Here is a 27,418-nt window from a genome sequence, read left to right as displayed (position 1 = left end):
TTTTCCACAGCTACAGTTTGTTCACCTTGATATTTATTATTTTATTATCATAATTACGATTTTTAGTTTTGCTTGTATTCTTGTTCCTTTTCTTTACGACCGTAGCTTGTTTTACTTTCAACCGTTCTGTTATAGGTGAGATTTAACATAGATAATTTTCGTATCCCACCTCTCAGTTCCGGCGAAAAATAAAAACATTTGAATTCCACCGCTGCATGTTGGCACAGATCAAGATCCAACGGTCTACCTGATGATGGTGGGCAAACAGGTATTCCGGAGCAAGTGGAATCCACGCTGTGCATTCGAACAGTCGTGCGCCGGCCTCTCACCACGAAGCGTGTTTCGTTCCTCTCGAGCTGCGCTGCGGAACGAGCGGTGGCTCGCAAATTTCTCTCGTGAAATTTTTCCCCTTGCTTTAGCAAAGAGAATAAAGTATCGCTAACGTCCGGGGTGGCTCGCGAGGGTAATGTTAATCTCGAACACGTACAGCTCGTGAAGACCGCGTAAATACATGTGACAATCAACGACTGCGTGGAAAATCCTGCGATGGACCGATAAACGGGAGGATGACTTTGTGACATGAGAGAACGACTTCAAAAATGTGAGTCCTTAGTAAATCGCATCGATGCATCGAGTTTCGTGCAAAATTCAGCACGATGTTCGATAAAAGATATTAACTGAAGCATCGTTTGAAGTCAAACAATAACAGTGCAGAAGCGTACACAGATATGATAACTGTATTTTTATTTTTCAAGTCAGTCTTTTTAACATTTTAATATTTATAGAGTGTTAAGAAATATATTTTAATATTTATAAGATTTAATGAGCTCATACTTCGATACTACGCAAGTGGTCGTCGCACTCATTCATTCAATAACATCGCAACAAATGAAATTATAAAGTGATGGAGGAAAAAAGTAAGAAAAGAATAGAAGTAAACAATTTGCGTTTCCAAATTATACCGAAATTATACTGTACTTTTTCCTGGTGTTGTCTACAAATGCACAAGAATGCTTTTTCTCCTAGCTGCAGTTTTAACTGACGCGAAAGCAACTGTGTCACTGACTCTCACGACCTTGATAAAATAATGGCGCGAAATCATATGAGTGATTCAATGCAGATGTAAGTCAGCTAAAGTAAAAGTAAAAGTCTAATTTATTCAGATCGGATATTCTCACAATTCTTCAAAGTTTTACAACATTTATCAACCTGTGTTTCTAGGAAATTAATCACATATGTCGCATTGAAAAAAGTACCATCTACGCGACATATTCATGCGTATCGTAAGAGACAATTTCAATTCAAACCACGTGTTCGAAATCACAGCACGTCCAATCGCGTCGTTTTTCAAACGATGCTGCAATCGTCACCGATCGTGTGTCAGTAAAATTGCCCTATTTTTGGCTCCAATCACTATTATAAAGTTTATATATTATGCTCGGACTCTTATTTGTCTGATATAAAATACTGTACTTTTTTTTTTAGACAGACTTTACCTATTTTGACTTCAAACATTCAGTCTATACATCTATTTATTATTTCAACTCACTGTTCGCGCAAAATGCGTGGCAAAAAAATGTTTTAAGCCGTACATTACAATTTTGCATAATTACTAAGCATCTCAAATACGACCTTTAAATACCATCGCTATGTAATTTGTGAAGACGGTAATTGCCATGAGCGTTTCTCAAGGTTTTCGCGGATTTCGGAAATACAGTACGCGATGAAGAAAGAACGGCGACTATACAGATAGAATTATAGGCGAGTAATGCGGGACTTTCTCCAGAGAGAGAGACAAGCCCACATGTACGTAGGCGGGCCTACCGCCGCAAAGCTGAACCGATCTAAAGAGTCTCGAGCCCGAGGAGCTCTATATATCACATGTGCAGATTGGCGGCGATCGATTCCACGATTCCTACAAGGAAGTTCGAGGTCATGCGGAAATCCCGATCGCTGAACCTGAGCGTACTATCGATTAGCTCGACTGTGGGAGCCTTTAATCACATAGCCCACGAGTACGTGCCACGTTTATCACTTCCGTCTCTTTTCCTTTTTGCGCCATTCGAGCCAGCTCGCACGAAATAATTGCAGTCTGCGTAGAATATAATTTAACTATCGATTAAACGCACATTTCGAGTTTGCGGAAATGCGCTCGCGTCGGCTTTTATTCGTGTTTGAGACGATTTAAAAGCGAAACGTAGTCATGTTCGATATTTTATTTCGCAATTAACATATCGGTGCAATATTCGCCGAAGTTACGCTTGCAAAATGGGAATTCAAGGCCTCCGAATGTAAAACAAATAAAAATAGCGAAAATATCGTCACTGTTTAACGATTTAATGATGTTTGAGGACGCCCGGGGACTCCGTTCACCGCGTTGCGATTATTGATGATTGAGGCGATTTTAACGCTGTATGCGCTCACGGCGCACTTTCGATTCGGTAGGTCTGCATTTCCTCATAACACGCGCAGGTTTCAAAAAAGGATTTCTCGAAATACCGTGGATGCAACGGCACGAAGAAGGAAGTCCACGGCGAGCGCAGAATGCAGCCGTGAGATGCACGCTTCGATGACGCTAACGAGTGTTGCTACGCAAGATTCCGGTAATTTAAGAAGATTATTCTTCCGTTATCTGGGAAAATAATCGTGGCAGCTCCTCGTATCCGTTAATATCCAGTTATTCACGTGGAAACATTTTGCCAGAGTCGAGACACGCGCGACCTTGCGCGTTTCGGCGCGAGGAGACTATAATTTTGCACATTGCAAGCTATTTCGCTAATATCGTTGCCGGCAATAGCTATAAAGCTTAAACGAATAATTTCGTCCTGTCATGCGATAGCATGAAACTGAACTATTTTCTACAAATTTACAGAGAATACTTTACTTCTGGCACTTTAACAGATCTCATGCGCCTTGCGAACAGAAAACTTCGTTCTCCAATCGACCGCCTTTCTCGCGTAGAATTTGAAGGGAAAGCCTTTATCGCGGAAAAGGCTGGCGAGTGTTTGCAGTGGAAAAACCAAACAAAACGAAATGTCTCTTTATTATATAACGCTCGCAATGCAGCTGCGAATGTCGCAAGAGCTGATCTTTCTGGCCTTCGCGCCGATATGCATCTGTCGTCACACCGCCGCAAGTGCCGCGCGCAACTCGCAAAGGGCATTAGTGCATTACTTACGCAACGACAAATCCGTGCGTTACGCGAATCGTACATACGCGTGCAACGAGCCGTCTCTCCGTGCGTGCGGCACTTCCGCAAGAAAACATGGCTTCCCCGTTAACCGTGCTAAAGCGCAGTCTGCGTGTCGGCTACGTGCGGCACGCGCGGTTGCTCGAAAACCGTGAAAACGGCTATACACCGGCGCAACATACCAACGACCCGTTCTCCCGGCAAGCTGAAAGCCGCGGGGGTGTGCCGTTTGTAAATAATCGCTCGCGCGTGTACAGGACTCGGCGGAAAAAATGCCCGCGCGTTTCTTTTTGACAAACGCATAAAGAAACTCCGTCGGCTTGATTTTCCCGAACGGCTTTCCGGCAGAAAATAATCTTTACGCAAAGTGTTCCGATAAACGCCGTAGTAAAGTGGACCTCTCACCACATTTAATTTTGAAATTCCATTGAATAACTCGACACGAGTCCAGGATACGCACGATTACAGAAATTGATGTTTGAAAACAAAATAAACTTTCTCGCGCTGTTTCCTTTTACGTCGATCTCGTTCGACACGCCGCCTTATTCTCTCATCACGTCGATTCACCGCCTAATCGCGACACCTTAACGACCAGTTATTTAACCAGTTATTTACCAAGTCGACGCGTCTCTCTTTCTTGCGTTACTTCGCTCTTCCTCTGTCGTCGTTCACGGTCGACGCCGGGTCTCGCCTACCAATGAACAGAGATGAGAGAAGCGGAACATGCGCGTCGTTCGTGCCCGGACGCGACATTGAAGCGCAAAATCGTGATCGCCGAAGAAGATAAAAACGCCGATCGTCGTGTAGAGAAATGTTGAGTGAAAAAAATCACGTGCACATGGCGCGAGTCATTACGTAGAAACTCGACGGCGGCGGCGGGCGCTGCAACTTTCGCGATCGCCTGCATCTGCATTCTCTAGCGCATCTCTCGTGAAGCGCGCGCGCGCCCGTCCATCGCTTCCGCGTCCGGGCTGCGAGTCTTGTTAGAGCGAGATTGCACACACGCCAGCGCAATTAACGGCGCATCGCGCCGACCGATCGCGTCGATATATCATTCATTCACCGATTGTACGGTCTGCACGAGCGCTCCTCGAAGAAGCGGCGAATAATGCCGTTGTGATGAAGCGCTGATGCAAAACGCGCCTCGACGTGCTAATTACGAACTAATTGGACGATAAGTTAATGCACGGCTTCCGGCAAGATTATCTTTAAATCTCGCTGTATGCGCGCGATAAAACACCGTTAATAAAGCGGTTTTGTCGTGCCTCATCTCGTTAATTGTCAACAAAATTATCTTAAGCGTTTGGGGTATTGGCTATTATACGGGGCGTTGCATTTATATCTCTTAGCCTGCTGCACGCTTTCGCTAAGTCGCGATTGCTAAAATCCAAACTAGAAAAATGAAGCTCGAAATATCCGAGATGCATTCATACATCGAAGCATTGCGCGCAAATGTCGCGGCATTGAATTTTTCGTGGCCACGCAGGCCACGAGTGAAATTGATGGAACGATCGCGGCGACTTATTGAAAGACGCCGAAGGAAATCGCGATGTACGTCGATGGCCCCTCGAACTAGAAAGTAATTAATCTGACGAGAACTCGTTTGTAGCGAGTAAATTGCGATGTGCTTAATTGGAATTTTACCAGAGAAAACTCCGCGTCTAACGCGAAAGATTTATTTATATCTCTTAGCTGAGACATTTATAAAACTCTGAGTTGGAATGCGATACTCATTAAGTCGTTCCACCTTTGTAATTTAATCGATTTTTTATCTACAGATCGAACTTTTATAAAATTCGAACTTATGATCTGTCTAGATTATCTTTCGCTAAATTCTTCCGACATCGAAGGAATTCCGGACTGATGCAAACGGACAAGAAAACCCGGAATAGCTCGGAAATTATCCAATTACGTCCGCGCGAAAAACGCATGTCCAAGGAACGCACTGTTTACTTAGGTCGGGCTGCAAAAAAGTGACGGTGTTTCTCGCGCGGACACCTGCGCCGAGTGGACAGACCGTGCGAGATAAAGTCGGCTTCTTTTATGTTTGCAACTAGGAAACGCGACGATTATCTAATTAGAGCGGTGCAATGGGAGCGAATTCCTAGCGTGAAAACTTGCAAAGGTTTTCGTGCAAACCATCATTGTGGAAAAAGTGCAACCAACTTTACGTTTTCCGAATTTTAATTCAACAACTTAATTAAATAACTCGTCTGAAATTTTTTTTCGTAGAAAACATTACATTTCAAGTTTATCGTACAATCTGTTATTAACAGTAATACCGGAAATGCGCCTGTATGATAGTTATATTTCCGACATTACTTGTGATAGCAGATCGTACGATTAAATGAGAATTAATGATTTCTTGGGAAATACATATTTCAAAGCGAGCCGCTGAATCAAGCCGCGAATTAAAGTTTGAAGAAATTAGAGTTGATTACACTCTTTTCGTAGCACGCTCACAGCATGCATATTACACTCAATTACATTTAGAAAATTACAAGGATAATTTGTTGTATAATATTTGCATGTATGTGCAAGCCTCATTATACTATTAAACATTATTTAATAACGTGGAAAGGACGAAGCTCTGAAGAATCACAAGATCTTCATCCAACGCGTGCGGCATGGCGTTACAAAATGCAGCACGTGTTCTGGCGTGTTAAACACGACGTTGCGTCGCGGAGAATTTCTCCGAGCGGTTTCTTCGCGGCGACGGAGCCGCGTTCTGTCTCGAATGTTCCTTAGTTTACGTTCCTTGTGCAACGGCACATTCGAGTCTCGCTGCAAGCACCAAGCGTTGCATTCGTCTCTCCGCGTGAGGTGACGCCACGGGCATAAATACACTCGCGTCGGTCGAGCCTCGTGAGTGCACGCGTGAACGCACGCGTGATTACAGCGGCGGCCACGGCGGGAGTACGCGCGGCCGCCGCTCGATCGCGCGAGTACACCCGTCGGCCACTGTTATGCCAGGTATGTAGGTCAGTGTAAAGGCCGATCGTTGGAAAGCTATCAATTGTGACGGTGAGCGTGCGACGCGCGGCGTCGCTTGCACGTACGAAAGAAACGGAGGGGGAGAGAAACCTGAGAGGGGGATGGAGATCGCTTTTACGAGCGAGGGAGCAAACAAGTGCATTACACATTATATAACTATAATAAAATTGTTTATCAAATCGCTCAAGTGGCAATTCTAGTCTTTCTCACTTTCCTGATAGCGGAACCATTAATAAAACACGTTTCTCATTTAGTTTCTAGTATTAATTCTAAAAGTATCGATTTTTTATCCCCTTCAAATATCGCAAATAAAAGGATAATTAATGGCTGCTTATCGATTAACTGCATACACACATGCTGTTATATAAGTTATTTTGAACACGTAAAAATGTTCTACCGATATCTAGAAGAGATATTTCCGCCACTATCGACGACAATAAATCTATATACGTTTATTGTGTCGTTAATGAGAGAAGGATTCTCGTATTCCGGGTTGAATGACTCGCGCTTGCGTGCACATCGGGTCCCAAGATATTTCGCGTAATCTCATTTATCGCACCGCGAGCGGTAATATTGTCGGATTATCGCGACTGTCAGGACATATCGAATGAAGATATGCACTGAAGTGTTGCGAGATTAAATCTCGCAACGTGTCACAAAGAAGAGAACCTAATTATCGCGACAATTAAGCGTGATTCGCCACAAGGAAGCGGCACAGCTGGATCTATTAAAATAATCACGACCACACATATGTATTTTCATGCTCCGTTTCACTTTATGAGCAAGTAAAAATATCTTTTCGTCAACAATTAAATCGATCAAGCGTAAATCACGCAATTGCGATACATCACGATAGTTGTGATAACAATCTGCAAAAAATACACGCGAAAATTCATACATGCGTAAAAATCAATCCCTGTCGTTGTGAAAGCACGTTCTCTTTCTTTATCGCACTGAAGTGTACAATATCAACTATATGCGTGCAAAATTATGATTTTCGACGAGTATCAACAAGAATCAACAATTGTAGAATAAAAAAATATGTGATAAATACAGTATAATTAAAAATATCATGCTATTTTTCGAAAATACAGAAAATAAAAAAATTATGACATTTCTTCATTTACTATTTATTGAAATTAAATTTGTTAATTAAATTTATTTTAATGTCTGTTAGAATGGATAGAGATAATAATATATCTTCCATTTTCCGATTAAAAATTGCAAATATACGTAACACTCGTATCAATGCCTTCGGATAATTACTTTCTCGGTTTCATCGAAGAGTTGTCTCCTAATTACACAGTCTTTATTATACGTCGTATAATTGCAAGCTTCTCGAAGATGAGAGAGGAAGATTCTCGTATATCAGCCACGAGAAACGGCAGGTATTTTATTCGCATGGAATTACGCGACATCTCGGATTACGTCGGGCTTAACAAACGCCTCGCTTGGGGGAAGTTGTTTTTTAAATTATTGTTGCGAGCCGCTGAGTTGAGTCGAGTCAAGATGGTGAAATTTATGCCGGTGTTCGTACGAATTTGTGGCCACGCGTTGTTACGCAACGGCAGGAGACGCATGAAAACATGAGCGTGTACGAGGGAGAGAGAAAGAAAGACGCGATTACATCGCACGTAAGCAAAAGATCGGAAGAAGAATTTCTCCTGTCTTGTCTCGCAGATTAGATTAGGTCATGACGATGACGCTGGCGCCGCGCTCTCTCATTTCTTCTGGCGACTTTCGTCTTGATTTCAAAACATCCTTCGTCGAGAGACGACATTGTCAATATCTGGTCCCGAAATTTGAGTTCTTTACTTAAATTGGTGTAAATTATTTATTACGTAAAAAGCCAATTTATATTAAAAGAGAATTTTTAAAATGGTCGATCTATCGCAATTTCGCCGATCACTGCTCTAATTTTATGATTTTTGAGAAATTTTTACAACCAGGACTGTGGGCTCGTAAAAACGATGTATACATAGAACTGTAGAAACCTTTCTTGATAAATTTGAATATGTTTACATAATGTAATATGATTACATAATCTGTAAACTAGAATTATATGTAATATTATTTAGTAGTGCTAGATTTAGTTTATATATTAAAATATTTAACGCATAAATTAGAATGCTTAATCGTAGTCAATGAACCGGATATAATTCAGAGCTCAAAGTTGCTTACTGAAAAATATTGCTGTGTGTAGTTTCTCCTTTCTCTTATGATGTAGTATTCAAATTTCATATTTTATTTTTTTAATTTTAAACAGAGAGAAAGTGATAAATTTCTGATTTTTTTTTTAAATTATTAAATTATTAAATCCAAGATGCTAAATTATGAATTTGTTAAATGATAACAAGTGTAAACCAACGATGGATGTATTCTGTTCTTAAAACTGCATATGGAACAGATGATATAATAATTTTCAATATTTTTAATTTTAAAGATAAGAAGTTTCATACAAGCATTCGATCATTCAGGTTCAAGATCGCGCGCGCCACGCTTTCTCACATAATCTCGCAAATAAAATCGATTCGCACGGAGAACTGGTGCTTGCAAAATATGTTTGATACTCAAGAGAGCACGAGGGACAAGCGCGTGCTGAAAAATGCGGCGTTTCCGCGGGGCGACAGAACATGCGATACGCACTTCCTGTACAATTAGTCATGGCAGCGCGACACGCCGTTGTACACCGTCGCTTGCGTAAGAAAAGAAAACTGCGAGTGCTAATACGAAACAAAAAAGATAAAGAAAATGGAATTTAAGTTTTCACGAAATGTGGTGCGAAAAAAAGAGGCGCACGCTCATTCGAGTGAACGCTTCGAATTGTCCAGTTGTCATCTACGCTCGATAGTGAACAGATTGATTATACGAAACAGAAGACGTATTCTCAATATCGTATAATTTCCCTGATCGCGGTGTCTCAAATTCGAGGCAACTCTTTATCATTACGTGTAATTTTGTTTAATAAATTTGATAATATTACATATAATTCTTAAATATCTTAGCAAATGACGTGCTCTTTATGCGCTTGATGCAATATGATACAGCTTTTAAAATGCAGGCACAGAAAGGCGGAAAGAGAAAGAGAGGAAGGGAGAGGGATATATGCAGGAAGTGGTACAGCATTGCCGCAGGGAAGGACGCCGAATCTGGGCCACAATTATACGGAGGCCGACGTTGCGCCTCTCCTTCCTCGTGCGACTGGCGCCGCGCGGTTACACACCACGCATACTCTCGCTTTCGAAATAATAATTATTTAATACCCGAAGCAACCGCGGTGAAATGTGCGGTCCGAGGAAGAAAGAGAGAAAGAGGAACCGGTTTCCCCTTTCGGCCCATCTCATGACAGCTTCCGAGAGCTCGAGAGCAAAAGCAATAAAAAAAACACACATACACAAAAGCGATATCCACTTGCAATTTTCGGACGAGAGAGGCATCGATATCGCGGTTGCGGACCTATCGATCGTTATCTTAATTTGCTTCACGTATTAGACTTGTCCGGGCTTACGGCCGTTGTAAATAAATTACCGAGAAAATGAGAAAAAAAAAAATGTTTTGACAACATTTAGAAAATCAAACCGGACGCAGAAATAAATGCTTACGATTCTCACGTGAGCGTTTCAGCAATTATCGAATCAGCCGTCGATCAAGCCGCTTGATACTTGAAAGACTGGAAGTAATTGCGATGAAAATATTCGATTGTACCTCTAGGACATTCATTGCGGAAGTAGGGGAAAGTGGTAGCGCAAAGGCAGAAAGGCCGAAAGTAGTTAACCGAGCGGTCAGTATGCGCGCAACTCGAAAATGATAAACAGCGCGAGAGTTTCGGAATTGCCGCGATCGCGATAGAGGATAATAAAGCGTTCTCAGCGAAGCGTGTACCGTTATGCATGACTCATTGAACGGCCGATCGATGATCATGAGAAAAGTCTTAGTGCGTCCGCGTACGCAGCTGCCTGCGAGGAATGCAGAAAACACTGTTTAACATTCCGCGCGACGCTGTCCATATTCGTCCGATAACAGGTTTCGAATTATCTCTACTCTTTTCGTTGCATTCCATCGCCTTCGAGCGCTTCCGAAACATTTTTCATCTGACATCGCTGCAAATAATTAACTTAAATAATTTATTTTGCAACAATAATTAGAAACTCAAGTTTTAATTTCACGGTATTGAGAAATGATAATTCTTTTATCCCCAGCTTTTCGCTTTGTTAATATTTTTTGCACGAATTGATTATTTTAGAAAATTCGCAAGAAATATAAATAAATTCTTAAGTGTATTTTGCGAAGAAACTAAATCTTAATTTTTTTTCTCTTAAGCCTCCAGCTTCGCGAATATTTTTGTGCGAAATTAATTATTTTAATTTTCAAACTGAGAATCCGCGTATAAATATGTTTGACTGTATTTTAGCAAAAGATTAAGCCTTCGCTTTGCAATCATTTTCGCGTATTAAATTACTTTTATTTGAATTGATAAACCGGAAAAAGGGCTGTATTTTGTTAAAATATAGATATCAATCTTTTTCTGATATAAACATTTTTCACTTACCGGCAACAATCTTGCTTTGCGGAAATAATATTGCGCTCTCTCGTGCCATACAGCCGGTTGACAAAACCAAAAACGAATTAATGCAGTCTACCTGTTTACGAGAGAATGCACTTAAATTGACAACCGGTTGACGCGAAGTGTTGCATGTTTAAGCATGTTTTCTGCCGCGAAGTGGATAGACGACTGGTGAAAGCACCGCTATCAATGACAGCTTGATGTGATAAGGATATGCGAGGATACTTCTAGTTATTGACCGCCAGTGTTTCTGCACTTCTTCACGTAAGTGCGACATGCGTGTGACATAATCTAGGTTCAATGAGGCACTCATGCAAGTGACATAACATCCGATTGTATAAGAGATAACAGAAGGCTGCAGTTAGAACGACGAATTGCTTTGTTGATATTCGAAATTGTAGTGCAACGAAGTTTACACAAGATATAATTGCTCGCCTGTCGCACAATAGAAAAATAATAATGTCGAGACTTAACGATGTACATACGCCGATTACATCATCGAGATGTCAAACACGTTAACGAAGATTCGACTTCCTGTTCCTCATTTTATTGTCGTGGCCATCAACATATGATTACACGTGGTGCGAATCGTAGTGTAAATAATGGCACCTACATATATATAGCGTGATTATGATAACGCTGACTCTCTGAAGTGAACGAAGCCTAAGTGAAGGCTCGTCTAAAAAAAAGTGATATTATTGACAGCGGCTTATTTCGTGTTGAGTTTCATTACAGCATTTCAATTAGTATTTCAGCTAATCTGCCGTTAAATTTAATTCTTTTGCAAATTATCTCAAAATATACCGTGAATACTTGCAGCCATTCCAAGGTAATCTTAATGTAAAATGAGAATGACGACCTTCACAAACCTTCACAAATATCCTTCTGTGAACTTTTTTCGAGATGATTGAAATCTTGATTTGTCAGGAACCGAAAGCCATTATTCGGCACTCAGATCTCACGCTCGGCAGAATCCTTCGGATTTGACAACCAAAGTAGTCAGTAACGATTTAACTACACATGTGACAGGATTCGCCAACGAATTTTCAATATTTGCTCAACGATTTTATCATATTTGATCCAATACGTTCCCAACGTCTCCATAAAAATTAGTTTACAATAATCTTTTAATAATACAGTAATTTCAATTAACTATAATAATTTTTATTCATTATTATAATAGTCTTTTTATGTTCGGAACGGTCGTAACGAGTGCAAGAGTGAATAAAAAAATTAACAATACGACTGAAGTGTAACGTCACTGTGACATTAGCTTCAGTTTATGTGCGATCGCCGTGCGAATATAAATCATTACCGACCACCGTGTGTTTTGCAGGATGAGGAGGAGCGGCATGAACAGGCGAGGAGTCGGCGACAACGGCGAAGGAGCACTGGTTCTGCTCTTCGTCGCATTGACTCCTATTATCTGCTCCGCCGGAATCCTGGACCCTTGGCAGTGGGCGCGCAGCGATCGGATCGAAGTCAACATACCTTGGCTGCCTTGTAATTATCTCTCATCTTGAAGTATATATATAGCAGATTGTAAAAACCAAAATCTAGGAGCAGAGTGAGCAACTATTACGGAATAGCGCTTTTCGTTAATGATAATGCGATAAACATATTAAAATCGATTACTTTTCCTACCTTTCAATTTTGGCCGTATTATGTATCATTCGTTCACTTGCAAGGAGACGGAATTTTATAGATATGATAAAACAGATATAATTTCTTCTGTTTGATGAAGTAAAATTTGATTAAAAAGATTTATCATCGAAAAATGTTATATCTCACGTTGAATAAAATTCATTAATCTTCCAGTCGAGAATGAGACGCGCTGCTACGACGAGCTGGGCTGCCTGAATATCACCAGGAGCTGGTACCACCTCATTCATCGACCCCTCAATGTATTCCCGTTGCCGCGCGAGGTCATCAACACCAGATTCATCCTCTACACAAATCAGAATCCCTTGGACGTAAGTGAATGCCGTGAAGTTTGCCGCAAAATAACATTTCTCGATAGCGAGCGTATTGAAAGCGCGTACGTTGCGTCGGGCATAACGCAAAAGTGAAACCTGTACGTGAAATAGATAAAAATTTTTCTACTGCCGAGAATTTCTCGGCTAATATAATCTGGTGTAGCTGGTAAATACTTCCGCATGCATAACCGCGCACATCTAGAAATTACATTAACGCTCGTTAGATTCCATCTTGCGACAAGAATAATTGCACGTGGAGGCGCAGTCGAAGCGAAAAATGAATCGCCCTTCTCCCATTATCGCCCCCGTGCGATCGGTTAGCCGTCAGAATTTAATATTCGCGGATATCTTAATTAACTCGATTAATTGAAAACATCTGTGTTTCGCGGCGGGTAGGCGCGCGGTGTTGCACGCGTTTCGTTATTCTTACACATTCGTGTAGAGAGCGAAAGACAGAGAGAGAGATAAGATCTCTGATTTATAATTTAATGGATATTCCAAGAGGAAATTTTACCGCTGTGAGAGAACTATCGAATGCAATATCAGCGGCGTAATGTGCGCGGTGAAATCACATACCTATCACATAACTGCACATTCATACGCCTTCGCTTCACGTACAATCGCTAAGTCGTGAAATTAAAATAAATGCCTTTTTTTTTATGCGTTTTGTGATTAATTTGCCGACAATATTTATATGCAATCTCATGAATGTCTACGATAATGTGTACAATTTTTATCAATATTGCTTCCTTAGTAAACAGAGTGGGTCAAGGAAAACTTTCAACTTGATTTATCTTGCAACCAACTTACTTGTGCGAGAATGCCGAGGCACAATTCTATTTTCGAGGAAACTACATGGCTCATAAATTTCATTGAAAGCAAAATTAATCCAATTTATTAATAAATTATCGAATCGCGAAATAAAATTACACTCAGCAATATATGATCGCCGTTTTTTCAGGGCCAAGTGTTAAAAGTGGCCAAGGACAAATCCATCGGGAGCTCAAACTTCAATCCTAAGCGAAAAACTAAATTTATCATACATGGTTTTATAGACACGCCGCTCAGCAATTGGGTCAAGGTAATGCCACCTCACACTTTGTTATCTTACTTAAATAACTTTTTATTTTCTCGAATTTGATTGAGATCTCGCATTACACATACAATCGAATGATCGTACAATAATAATCGCACGTACCGGCATCTTGCATACGCCAATCATCTTCGGCCTAAACATCATCATCTATTGCGCGTTAGTCGCATTGGTAAAGAAACACTTTGTTACTTTGCATCATATTTGCGAGTAAATGTATTCGATCCGATGACACAGTTATGTTTGGTGACACGGACGTAGGCTCTTAAGCAATCGACAGACATTACACTCACTCATTTATTCTCGGAATATATCATCGCCTGTAGGAAATGAGGAACGAGTTGTTGGTACACGGTGATTACAACGTCATCGTAGTCGATTGGGCAGGCGGCAGTTTACCCTTGTACACACAAGCGACAGCCAACACAAGATTGGTCGGACTCGAAGTGGCTAATCTTATTAAGCACTTGCAGGTAAAAGATATATTTTAAGCAGATTGAATTTCTTTAGCTAATAGATATTTCTTTCTAAGCGATGCTATGTAGTATATCAACTTGACTATGATAAATTATTGTTAAAAACATATATTTAAAAAAAATTGCATAATGTTAATTACGTAACTGCGATATATCTTGAATAATAAATGCAGAAATTTATAACAATGCTAATGTAAGAATAATTTGCTCAGAATCAAATCAGTTTGATAATTTGCTTAGAATAAAAAGACAAAAGTTATTCGAAAGTTGTTCAAACTACAAGATGTTTTAATTCGACACTTTTTTTTGCGCTGAACTGTTCGAACCATTCGGATATATAATGTGTTCGAATCTTTTATCTAAGTGAGCTCTAATTTTTATGTCTTTCTTTTTGTTCTAAATAGACGAACTACCGCCTGGATCTAAATGATGTGCACTTGATTGGACACAGTCTCGGTGCGCACACAGCTGGTTACGCGGGCGAAAAATTGGACGGTAACATTGGTCGCATCACCGGCTTGGACCCCGCGGAACCATACTTTCAAGGAATGCCGAGTCACCTTCGGCTGGATTACACGGATGCTCGATTGGTGGACGTAATTCACACCGACGGGAAGAGCATCTTTTTTTTAGGTAAGAACAATACTCGATTGTGTGCGTAGTATTATTTCTATGGACTTATTGGAAAATCTCATGAAACTAAGAACGGAAAAGTTCGGTAGACGACCGTTTGTACAAACTCTAAAGATTGACTATTATTTTTCAACAGTTAAACATGTTGCAATTTGTTAAAAGAATTGAAAAAATTGAATCCGTCAGTTTGTAAAATCTTCCAGAAACTTGTAAAAGCAGAACTTTATATCCTAAAAATTGCTGACACTGAAAATAAATCGTAAAGATACGAGGAACCTTCGGATTAATAGAGCGAAAACTTTCTTTTTTATCAATAAAAAAAATTCATTTGCCTAAACAAGAAATTTGTTTGCTCGATTCGGAACCGTTCTGAATTCTCCAATGAATGAAACTTCGCCGTTCTCCGCCATCAATCACGTCATCCGAACTAACATAGTACACAACAAGGCCTTCCAGGTTACGGGATGAATCAGCCGTGCGGACACCTGGACTTCTACCCGAACAACGGTAAGGAGCAGCCAGGCTGCACAGATCTAAGCGAGACGACGCCGTCGCTGCCGCTGACTCTGATACGCGAGGGCCTCGAGGAGGCCTCGCGCGTTCTGGTCGCCTGCAATCACGTGCGCGCGCTTAAGCTCTTCATCGAGAGCATCAACTCCAAGTGTCAATACGTCGCTCACGAGTGCTCGAGCTACGCGAGCTTCCTGCGGGGCGAATGCTTCTCCTGCAAGAGCAACAATAGCCTGAGCTGCGGCGTAATGGGCTACCACGCAGACACCAGTCCGGCGCTGGTGAAGCGCCAGGCGATGGGGCAGGACGTCTCGTCCTTGCTGGGCTCGAAATTCTTCTTCATGACCGGCAAGGAGGATCCGTACTGCAGTAAGTATGGCGTTCGAGCCTTCGCGGTTCGAATCAACGAATAAGCTAATACTAAATATTTCACACTTATTTTTGCTAGCAGATCAAGAAGAATGTGACAATCAACCTTCGTTATATAAGAAATCTTACGAAGATTAGAAAGTCACAATTTTCTAATCATGTTGCTTCAATTGTTTAGAGAACTGCGCAGGATTATCGAGTCCACCGATCGACATAGGGCCGCAGTTTTATCTTAGAACGCTAACGAAAATGAAATTCAGTTTCAATTGTCTATTATCTATTTGCGTGCATTAGCACACAAGTATATATTGTTGAGTACATAATTTTCTAAGACGATAAAACCTTCCCCTTAACGCTAACGGACAAGCGTATTTTGGAATTAAAGTTTAACCGGTAATCGCTGACTTTCCCCAAAGCAAGCAATGCCTAAAAGCCAATGTCCACGATGCTAGAAATCGGTCCGAGATCTGAGTCCGAGAAATGTATAACCAATCAACTTGCATTTTTTATGGAAAAACGGCAATTTTATTGGCTATATGTTTCTCGGACCAAAATCTCGGACCGATTTCTAGTATCGTGAACATTGGCCTTAAGAACATCGTTGATTATTGGCTTTGCATTACAATGTCTTGTTATATCCTTAGAGAGATTTCTACATCGTAAAAGTCTCGAATGAGAAACATCGCGCTCGTGTTGAAACTGATTGTATTGATATACCACGAATAAATGTCCAGCATTATCAAGCATATTTAATCGATATATGCTCGTCGATTTTTCGCTCTGCGAATCGGTATATAAAAAAAATTAAAAATACGGCGAGTCGCCGTATTTCACTAACAAACACGAGCGCAATGCAGCTTTTCTCTATCGCGAAATGAGAGACTTTCTCCGCGCGTGATAAAAGCAACGACGCGTCTCTCTTTCTTTCTCCGCGGGTTCGTAATGCCGTCTGATATCGGTCGTAACGCCTTTTAGGAAGACATTACAGAATCACCATCAGCCTCGCCCGACCGCCGACTGCGGAGAGCTGGGTGCAGGGCTACATGAAAGTCACTCTTCACGCCGACAAGGGCGTGATACGCAACATGGATCTCACTCCCAGGTAACTGTTGCAGGCAACTGTTGCGAACGTTCTCGTTATCATCTCGATGAGCCGCGGTTGCGTCGTCTCGCCGCTGAAACCGCAGCTATTTTAACGCACGTGCCTCGCACGATCTTAAGCCGCGTACGAGCGGGCGAGAAATGCCGCATACCTCGCGCATGTTCCGCGCGAGGCATCGATCGCGCGCGGCTACGCTTAGCAAACGCGTGTAAACTGTTTACGACCGCGCGCACAAATCGTCGGCGGACAGTGACAGACGTGCGGGTTTTCCCGCCTCGCAGCCACTTTTAACGATCCCGTTTCTCTCGCAGCGGTAATATGAGACTGGAGCACGGATCGACGGTGCGGATGGTCGTCGCCCATCCGACCGGTTCCATCGGCAATATCGGCAAAGTCAGGCGGATCGAGCTCTCGTGGGAGTACGACATGGACGTACTGCAACCTAGATCGCTGTGCTTCTTCTGGTGCAACGACCGTTTGTATGTCAACAGCGTCAGCGTGGACGCTATGGATCTTCCAGGCAGAGGGTGAGAAAACAGCGTGTGCGGGAAGGAGATAGTTTCAGAAAAAAAAGGAAAACAATTTATTCAATTGTAAATCTTGCAATTTTTAAATCATTTTAATATTACAGAAACCAGGAAACCTTTTAATAGCGAAACTGAACTTTATACAAGTTCAAACGTACTTTTAAATTTAATGCACGGGAAAAATGTTGCATCAACAGCATTTGTCCAGCTTATCGTCCGACAAATGAATCTTGCTAATTCGTGAATTTTGACTCGTTAACAGCATTAATCAAATAAATAATTTATGTTCGCGTTTCAGTTATCGTTGAATTAACAAGATTCGTTCGATTGTTGTTGTTGCAATTATTTTTTCCGCTATTATCACTTTGATATTCCATAAAAGTCTGCATCGCCGATCAGAGTCGCAACATCATTCCTGTATATCTGATCTCGGTTCACTTGTTTAGAAAACGGGAGACGGATTTCTCCAGCAAGCTCTGCTCGACCAGCAGGCAGGAGTACGCGGAGATCGCGAGCGGGTCCACCGCCTCATTCGTCGACAATTGCTGACGATCCGTTCCGCGGCAAGGAAGCGCATTCAGGCGCGGGCCCCGCGTGCGGTAATTACAAAACGCCGACAGCTGCTTCTACCCGGAGGCGTCTCTCGAAAGTTGGACGATGATGAAGCGAAGTGGAAGGATCGCGGTCCGTCTCGTAATCTCGTAATTCCTTTCGCTGATGATATATGGCGGGAGAGGCGTTTTATATGTTTGGCTTTCTTCCTATTTATCGTGCGAGTGGTCCGTCGCTTTCTTCAAACATAGTGTGGTGACGCGAACTGCTAATTATGCCTCGACGAGCTTCGTCCGCTTCGGCCGAACTCGCATTTTGCGGACGACGAACTGAAAGTGCAATTCGCCGCTTTGTATTACAATATGCCTAATCGAGTTCCTAGAGATTTGTCCTGTCGAAGATTGAATTCTAATCGCGTGATGCGATTTCGACGATTGCGTAAGCATTCATAGAAAATAAAATTTTTTTGCGATCAGACATAGACCTCCAAGCGCGAGCACGCTTGTAACGAAAAAGCTTGATTTTTCGCTGCTTTTTTGATAACGTAACGAACACGATTTCTTCAGTATTAATATTATCATGTACATTGTTGTATATAACGTTAGGCATATCGTTAAAGCTAATTTCTTTTCAGATGTGATTATCGCTAGAGCTTGTAAGATCTTATTAAACCGCCGATCTATGCATTGTACATCGATCGTCTTTTTATATGATGATTGTTATTATTATCATATTGTCTTTCGCTATACACAGATAATGATAATAGCTTGTGATATTCTCTTATAACTTAAGAATCGGTGAAAATGTATAGATTGTAGTGACACAACGACAAACTTATATATTGCTATTTGTTTATAGTCTTTATAAATAAACTGTACAAAACATATAATGGAAGGCAATTTTTGTTAGTAACAAAAGTATTCTGAATTGTTTTATATCTATCTGTGTAAATTGTTGGAAAATAAAGTTATAAATGCAGTATAATACCATTACAGAAAAATAAAGTCGGGATACTTTCGTAAGAATTGTGGATATGATTTGTGTGTTTGGAGCAGTGCCTTTTTGGAGATCTCGGGGAGAAATCGAAGAAACACACTTATGACTACAGCTTGCTAATCTTTCGCAGTGTTTACTCCTCGATAAAACGCTTTACACGTTAATCCGTCGCTTATACAAAAAGATCATCGCGGAGCGTAGCTATACACGGTAACACATGATTTTCTTTTATCTTACACGAGATTCAACAATGATCGAGTAAAAAAGCCGTCCACGTTTGTTCGACGCGGTAACAAGGGATTGGTAAAATATATAATATGATATATAGCGATATACATAATATAATCTAATAATCTCTAATCTGTCATATAACGTAGAATTCTTTATAAATAATAAATAGGAAATAAAGGGAAACGGGTTGATCGATTAGCTTGGTAAGACTTTAGCACTAAATTACCTTTTACGAAGAACATTTATATAGGAGACTATTGGGGGGAGAACCGGTGAACGATAGACAAACAAGAAAAGTGAAGATAAATTGAGAACAGTGAGAGAGAAGAGATAACTAACAATAGACATGACTATACAGCTGATTCATTTGGCATAATAGTCTAGAGCGGACTTTTTTCTAGCGCAATAGGATGCGGTCAGTGAAGATCATCGATCCAAGCGGTGTCTAACGTCTCGATGAGAGTACGGACGAAGGCCATCTCCTTCCGTGCGTTCTCTAGGATCACCCGAGGATCTTGTGACATGCAGCGTAACACATTCGGCGCCATCACCATCGCAAGATTGTTGGCGTCCATTTTGGTGCGGACGACCACCTCGGGTCTAGCAAATATCTGCAAAAATCGTTCAAATATCATAGCGAATAAATCAACGACGCATCGAGACGATTCGAGTTCACGTTATCGAGTGCCGTTGAGAGTGTATACAAAAATTTGAAATTGTACAGCTTTGTACGCGATGTAAGTGCGCGATGAAAATGGAGAGGAAAATTTCGCGAAACTTTCTCCCGCGAGACTAGACGAAACGCTCTCTTACCTGTAGGAAGCGTATTAGATGACATAGCACGCGACGATTAAGATCCGGCAAACGTTCAACGATCGCGGCGACATTCGCCGCGGAGGCTTCCGGATCGTCGTGCCGCATAGACACGCACTCCACGTAGAAGGAATCTGGTATTAGCGGCTCGTACAACTCGCGCACCCACAATTTCAGCAGAGAGGCGGGCGCGTGTGCGTCTTGAGAAGCTGCCAGTATCGCGCCGTCCTCGAACCTGTCCAAGCAGGACTTCAACGCGCTGACTTCGTCGGCGTCCGCCGACACCCGGAAGATACCCTCGGTCAATGTGCCACCACGTACCAGCACTTGGCGCGTCAGCGTCGTTTGTATCCATGGTAACTCTCTAAGCGGGAAACGATCCCTTTGTAAAGCCATAACTTCCGAGAGCGTAGCGCCGAACATGGACGCGCGGAAGATTTGTATCTGCGGAAAAAAAAGCACAAAGGTCAGACTCCTGGAATCGTCAAGTGATTGAAAATTGTTGGCTACAATCGATATTACCCTCGCTTGGTCGATATCCTCCACCGTGGCCTTGCGAGGTTGCCGTTTGCCATGCGCGCCGATCCGCTGCAATCGTCGGCAGGCTACGGTCGCGTAATGGCTAACTTGCACGTGTATCGGCCACTTGGCGACCTCGGGAAACTGGAAGTTCGGATCGCGATGTCGGTTCATGTAGCCTTCCAAGTAAGGCTCGAACGTGGCGCTAGGCGGCACGAAAGCCAGACACACAGCCATCAATTCCCATCCGCGTCGCAGGCTCTCCTTCCGCGGATTCTCCGTCGTTTGCCGGCAGATCTGAACGTACAGCTCGTCCCGCAGGGGCGGCTTCGTGAACGCGGTATTCACGATGTCCATGGCAACGCCGTCCAACGTCATGCCGACATTGGCCTTACGATCGCCCATGTACACCTGAACCAATCGAAATAAGTTGCAGGCCTCCCTCTTGAGCGGTTTCTCGCCGTCCACCATCGCGAGCATGGGCTGAGGTATAGGATCCTTCGACCAGCTGAGGATATCCCGCACGCTGAACTTCTTTCGAAACAACAACCTCAATCCTTTCGGTCTGCCGCAGTTCAGATTGAGATTGTCCTGCGCGTACTTCTCGATGTCGCCACCGCCCGTGCTGTCATCTCGCCGCACCTCTTCCAGGTCGCTGTTATTGACGCTCGTCGTACAGATGCTCGGAGTTGAACTCACAGTGGGCATGGAGACTTGCCTCGTCGGCACTACGCTGTCTCTCGTTTCCGTCTGAGACACAATGTTCGGCGGCGAGGGCGGTCGTGCTTGCGGCCTCGTTAGCGTGTCAGCAGTGGTGTAGTAAGTCACTAAGCCCGCAGTGTCATAATTTCCTAGATCTGATGTGAAAAGAAACGTATCACCGATTGACAATACGGTGCAAAATGGAGAAAAAAATTTAATTACCCGCATAATGATCCTCGAGATATTCTTGACTGGAAGAATCGCCCTGATTGCTGGCCGCTTCGTCGTCGGCGAATTGATCATCGGAATCGTCCTCGCCTCTCGCACCGATAGCTTCGCCCCTACCACCCTCCTCGTCCAAAGAATCTTCTCCTTCTTCCACTAACAAGGGGTCCCCGAACTTATAACAACCTTAAGCAAATAAAACAAGCACGTGTGGAAAACTGTAAAACCAGTTTTGCCATAAAAAGCTAGAATGTCGGAAAAATTGCCGGCTTATTACCTGATAATTTCGCTTGTTGAAGGATATAATGTTGCAACGGTAGTAGATGATCAGCGTCAGCCAGAAGATTGCCGTAAAACGGCGACGGTGGCGGACTGGGATTTCCGTTGCTTCTCTTCTTCTTGCTATCGTCTCCCTCGGCGTGACCCTCGGTTTCTTCGCCCGCGGCACTATTGCTGCTACTGTTGCTGCTGTTGCTACTGCTAGTGTTACTGCTAAGTCTCTGCCTGGACTGTTCGTGGGTCTGACTTATCATCAAGTAACGCTCGTGCATGGCGTCGTCGTCCCGCTCTCTCCTTCTAGCTTGCTGCTGTTGCTGTTGCTGCATTTTTTGCTGCTGCTTCTGCTGTTGCACGAAACTGTAACTGCGACCCAGCGGCTGCGGTACACCTTGCAAAATAATAATCACCCATATATTGCGAAACCTATATGTGCAAACGAACAATGCGTTGCAGGGAAATGATGAAAGAAGCAAAAAAAAAAAGATTATCATCTCGCTTACAGTCCAGTGAGTTATTGCACGCTGTGTTTCGCCTGTACTCCTTCTCCCTATCTCGCTCTCTCTCGCGCTCCGCTGCCTCGAGACCTCCTCTCTGCTTCGACGAGTTGCCACCGTGCACGCCCGCGGTCCTGCCGAGGCTCTTCGCGGGATCGCTCCTCTCGGACAACATCGCACCGTACACGTCCCTGACATTCGCTTCGGAAAGTGACGCCGGGCATCCGTGATGCCTCCTGCCTATGCTACCCGTGTTATCTTGCGGCTGCTTAGTCATATTTCTCGGATGCATGGAACTCGGATAAAAGGCTGGCGGGTTGCTTTTATCGAGGCTGTTGACGCGCTCTCGATGATGCTGCTGCTGCTGCTGCTGCTGCTGCTGTTGCTGTTGCTGCTGCAGCTCCCGCTCTCTATCCCTATGGTAACGATTGCCACTCTCCATTAAGGAACCATACTTTTCATTCTGCGATTTATAACTATGGCTAAGTTGAACCTCCGGCGGACGATACGGCGGCATTTCCTGCCTGAAGACTCGGGATTCCATCAGAGAATCACGATATGGCGAGGTACTCGGCTCGGGACCGTACGAGCCTCTACTACTTTCACGACCTGAAATATTCGGAAATTCGGAGTACAGAGTGAATGTATGTCCATGATTTGCGCATACAAATTATGACATACACGTCACAACCGTGTTGTAAACAATTATGGTGCAATGAATAAGGTAAATGAATAAAGTGTTGTTATTTTTACCATTTTTACTCTTGTCCAGGTCCAAGTTTCCCGCCCTACCTTCGCGTTGCGGGTCGGTGAACGTCTTCTTCTTGAACAAGGGCGTGCTGGTCGAGAGCGACAAACCCAATGGCGGTGGTTCTCCCATTGACACGGACTTCTGATTCTTCACGCTTTCCAAAGTTCCGCTTTTGTGGCATCTGGCCTCTAGGGTGCCGCTGCCGTGCGGCCTGGGAGAGGATTGTGCGGTGCCCGCCGACGTTTGGGCGGCCGAGCGATGATGATGTCTGTGCGGCGAGTCCAACAAGCGATAACCGGTCGACTCCAATGAGGTCCTACTGTGCGAGACGGAACTGTCGCTAGATCTGCCAGAATCCTGCGAATGATTGTGTTGTCTAGTGCACGCCGCAGGCGCGTCATGGTGCCTGTGATGCCTGTTATTGTGATGATGATGATGATGATGATGTCGCCTTGATGACGGAGACGGGGATGGTGGGGAAGTCTGAAGATCGGCGCCAACTGTGCAAGTCCTCGTTTTGTTCGAATTACCGAGGGATAGAACTTGCTGCGAGAGAAAAGCGTAACCATGTAAAATCTCGAAATGTCAATATCGCGTTGAGATCGTGGTGGGAAAACTGTATATTTACCAGCGTCGGAGCCAGATTCGTGCTCTCCTGATGGTTAAATCGCGTCGACCGACTGACTGAAGGAGTTTGTGTTTGTGTCGAAACGGATTCCTTCTTTCTCGGTTCCGTTATCTTTTGAGAATCGGATGTGCTACAGGTTGCAGGCTCCGTATTCTGTTTCAAAGTCTACAAATATAAATATAAAGGACGTGTGCAGATAAATTGATGAATAAAACGTAACAAAATGTTAGTGGCAAAATACTATCTTTTCCAAACAATCGATTAGATATCGATTTTATCCGCGCAAAGTAGGATAGTAAAAGTGATGGGAAAAAAATGTACAACCATATATAAGATGACAAAATCGTAATTTACATTGTTTATGCATAATGTCAAAGTTAAATACGATCCCGTAAAATATATCAAAGGCTATATTTGTTCTATTTATAAACACACGGGTAAGCATATATGGGTCATCTAGCACTCATATTTTTGTGAAAACCTTTAAATAGATGAATAACATTATCATAAAAGTGCCTCCATGCTAGTATCATGGTATAATGTAAACCAGAGTTTTTTCTCCCTCCTACAAACGTCTATTTATAGCTGAGAAGAGAGCAGACGCGCTTGCACACTTATATCTCCAGCACTTCAAGATGCGTGAATTCCGTAATGTGTGTTACCCGGAGAGAGAAACTCACAAATCATTACACACATCCATAAAACACGGACGCGCGCACGCGAGCGTATGCCAAACTCGCGAGAGATTTTACGTGATTCATAAGTAAGTTACAGATCTTGACAGGTACCGTTCGAGTATGGGCTTATCTGTGTTACAACGCTCGATAGTTAACTTATCCAATATGACTCACATACGAGCGGTACGGAACGTGAATAAGGAGCGTTAAAATCATATCAGAAACCGGTGATATCAAATGTTTCCTTTACCTGAAGTTTCGCCAACGGTATGATGTCACAGTCGGTCGGGCGGTGCCAGACAGTTTTCTGAGATGTCGCGTTATAATAATAAAACCGCGAGGTATTCTGATCAAACAATTCCCACCATTGATTGTTGTCCGTTTTTTTCCTACGAATTGGTAAATGGAACATGTACTAATTTATTAGAATATATAAAATGTTTTAGTGCTTTCTCTAGAGTCGAGCTTTCTCTAAAATAATTATAATTGAACCGCGATATACCTTGAGATAATTAACTAATACATCCAATTAAATTAAGTGTGCCGAGTATAATCAGAGTATAATATCTGATTATAATAAGACATCAGATATTGATCTAGATAGCTTATAAAGTACAAGTGATATATTATCTCTCAAAACAATAAAGAGAGAAATATGCATGTATCCACTAAAGAAACTATTTCAAGAATTCATTTTACATTCAAAATGCACAGAAATTAATTGCCACTGAGAAAATGTGAGATATGTATAAAATATAAGTTATAAAATTTTGAATATAATCCTTGTATAAAAATTAGCTAAAATGTTAAAGAAATAATATGAAAAAATTGATATGCATACAAGCAAGTATATATAATAATTACTCGTCAATAATTTAGAAAAATATCGACGTTTATATTTACTAGAAGAAAAACGTTTTGGAAACAATTTTTTTCATCGATTATTTGGTAAAATGACATTTTTTTGTACTAGCTTACTGAAAAAATAATATGCATAAAGGATAGCTTACACTGGTACGCCTGGTGGTGGATCCCATACGCATTCTCCGGTGGTCAGATTGGCGTACATATGTTCCTTCGTGCGTGGCTCTATGATCTCCACCCATTCCATCCTACTGTAATTATCATCCATTAATATCTATTCTGGAGCGCTCTAATCTTCTGTGTATTCCGCGAATCTATCGCGATCGTGTCGAATAACCGGCGACAAACTGTATCAAATCTTACGCAACAGCCTTAAATCACTCTTTTCCCTTAAACTTTCACTTCTTACAGGCTACACGCCTTCGGGACAGTTTTTATCACTTAAAAACGACATGTGTAACGTACACTTCGAGCGATAAAATTAGAAGGCGAGATCGTTATGTCAAAAGTATCTCGAGTGCAATCTATAGATTGATACATTGTAATAATTGTGTGACCGATAGCGCCGTAGCTTCCATGTTTTTTTTTTATTTTATTTATATCCACTGCACACTTTGCAATATCGAGACGTCATGCGATTTCTCCGGAATTAGAATTCAGGGTGGAAGAGGAAGGTGTTCGCATATTACGATATCAAGTGCGCATATATCGGAGGACTAATTGGAACGTCAGTTGGCGAACGATCGTGCAACGACTCAATATTGGAAAAAAAGTCGCCTTAATCACGGACTGACGGACAGAAGGGAAGACCGGAAAGAGGGAGGCCAAGGATCGCTCGGGATTCGTGGTGCGCGATGATATTCTCAACGGAGGCCAACGGAGCAATGATAATCGGGGCGAGCAAAGGAGGGTGTTTCGCCCGTCCTCCCACCCCACCGCACCTCACCCCCGCGCCGATGGACCCGACAAATTGATAGGAATGCTGGGCCGCGATGCAACGAGAGAGGCCGTCTGCTCTGATGTCATACTGCCCGTTTAATTGGCTGAAATAGGCCGCGGAAATTCATTCGCGCGTAGATCAAGAGCGTACATACGAAGCGCGCACGTTCGTCCGCGAAAGAAGAATGGATAGAGGAAAAGAGGGAGGCGGAAAAGGAAAGGAATAAAATAGAGGTGGAGGAATAAGAGAGAAGGACGGAGGAGCGGAAAAAAAAAACGAAAGCGCGATATCGAGAAGATCGCGATGAACGGTGTGCACGCCTGAACACGGACGGGCCTAAACGCGGACTGCGAAAAACGTGCGCGCAAGGGAGCGAGTGAGAGAGACCCGCCCAATCGTGACGAACGGCTAACCTCAGCGTGAACGAGCCGAGAGGAACAAGGAGCGCAGCGGGAAATCGCACGGTTATCATCAGAAAAATGACGGCGTTATCGTCTTTCTCCTCGTACAAAAGGAAAGAACGAGCAGAGAGGGAGAAGGAAAGTAAGGACGGTGGCAGAGGGAGAAAACTGGGACGGGTGACTGTAAAAAAAAATTCACTATCGATCTGCGGAACACCGTAGGTCCCGTGTGTGTATCGCGGCCGCGTTTTCCCTAAAGCAACCAAGTGCGCTGCACCTCAGGTGCAGTCGAGTGCAGTACAAGACAGACGGGCAGGTTTTTCCTGCCGTCGAAGCCTTACCCGTCGGATGCCATCTCGTGTGCCTCCGACTGGTCCGCCGTTGCTGTCGTTGTCGTCGTCGTCGTAGTTTTGTCCGTCTTCTTCACCGCTGCCGCCGCCGCCGTCGCCGTCGTTGTTGTCTCCGTCCTCGTCGTCGTTGTAACGCACGACAAGTGCAGTGCGGCGTGAAGCTCTACCACACTTTGCTTCTCTCCACTCCGCCACCTTTTCTTCTTTCAGCACGTCACCCTCGTCGACGATCACTACGCGCTTGACACTTCTCACTGAGACGACGATGACACTCGGATGTCGCAACGTCCCATTTCCGCGAGCGCGAGCAGCGACGCGGCCCCTTCATGGCAGCCTCGCAGCGGCCATCTTTTTTTCTTCTGTGTAGTTCGTGGTGGCCTGCACTGAGTGCACTGATGGTTGCCTTGCACTTTTTCGCATACATATATCTCATTGCACTTCGTGCCATCATATAAATAATTTATATTCACTGAAATTTGAAAAAAAATGTATTATTTCGTTACTCAAACATTCGAAATGTCAATCACAATGTGCAATCGACAATCATAATTATGTGATTATA

At 43.0% G+C, this 27,418-nt stretch overlaps 2 protein-coding genes across 13 annotated transcripts in view; one reads left to right on the top strand and one right to left on the bottom strand.

The window, feature by feature from the left end:
* LOC105678415 (pancreatic triacylglycerol lipase-like) overlaps positions 1–18,165 on the top strand; it is a 57,745-nt gene extending 39,580 nt beyond the window's left edge. For 2 of the 7 annotated variants that reach the window (XM_012377738.2, XM_012377745.2), the window contains exons 2-10: positions 12,085–12,251; positions 12,567–12,721; positions 13,686–13,805; positions 14,144–14,290; positions 14,698–14,926; positions 15,374–15,805; positions 16,781–16,907; positions 17,219–17,434; positions 17,881–18,165. In XM_012377738.2, coding sequence (XP_012233161.1) covers positions 12,085–12,251; positions 12,567–12,721; positions 13,686–13,805; positions 14,144–14,290; positions 14,698–14,926; positions 15,374–15,805; positions 16,781–16,907; positions 17,219–17,434; positions 17,881–17,983 — 1,696 coding nt within the window. In that variant the 3' untranslated portion in view covers positions 17,984–18,165. Of the gene's footprint in view, positions 1–301; positions 602–9,330; positions 10,208–10,632; positions 11,013–11,072; positions 11,578–12,084; positions 12,252–12,566; positions 12,722–13,685; positions 13,806–14,143; positions 14,291–14,697; positions 14,927–15,373; positions 15,806–16,780; positions 16,908–17,218; positions 17,435–17,880 lie in introns of those variants that run through there. The other 5 variants (XM_012377743.2, XM_012377741.2, XM_012377742.2 and 2 more) reach the window with 5 other exon arrangements.
* Positions 18,166–19,089: 924 nt separating this feature from the next.
* RhoGAP93B (MyTH4 and RhoGAP_KIAA1688 domain-containing protein RhoGAP93B) lies at positions 19,090–27,394 on the bottom strand. Of its 6 annotated transcripts, none has more exons than XM_012377716.2 (11): positions 26,848–27,394; positions 25,312–25,416; positions 24,552–24,690; positions 23,625–23,789; positions 22,999–23,542; positions 22,252–22,854; positions 21,750–22,139; positions 21,470–21,658; positions 20,549–21,402; positions 20,027–20,470; positions 19,090–19,824 (listed from the first exon to the last, which is right to left on the bottom strand). In XM_012377716.2, the coding sequence occupies exons 1-11, from the start codon at positions 26,859–26,861 to the stop codon at positions 19,630–19,632; spliced, it is 3,642 nt and encodes a 1,213-aa protein (XP_012233139.1). In that variant the 5' UTR covers positions 26,862–27,394; the 3' UTR covers positions 19,090–19,629. The 6 variants fall into 6 exon arrangements, with proteins under 6 accessions (XP_012233139.1, XP_012233140.2, XP_012233141.1 ...); XM_012377717.2 differs by having other exon boundaries at positions 20,549–21,396; XM_012377718.2 differs by having other exon boundaries at positions 23,625–23,777.
* Between the last annotated feature and the right edge of the window lie 24 nt (positions 27,395–27,418).

Source organism: Linepithema humile, chromosome 7, assembly GCF_040581485.1.
Source record: "Linepithema humile isolate Giens D197 chromosome 7, Lhum_UNIL_v1.0, whole genome shotgun sequence".
Taxonomy (NCBI): Eukaryota; Metazoa; Arthropoda; class Insecta; order Hymenoptera; family Formicidae; genus Linepithema; species Linepithema humile.
Note: the sequence above shows the minus strand (reverse complement) of the source record. Positions and strands in the feature narration are given on the sequence as shown.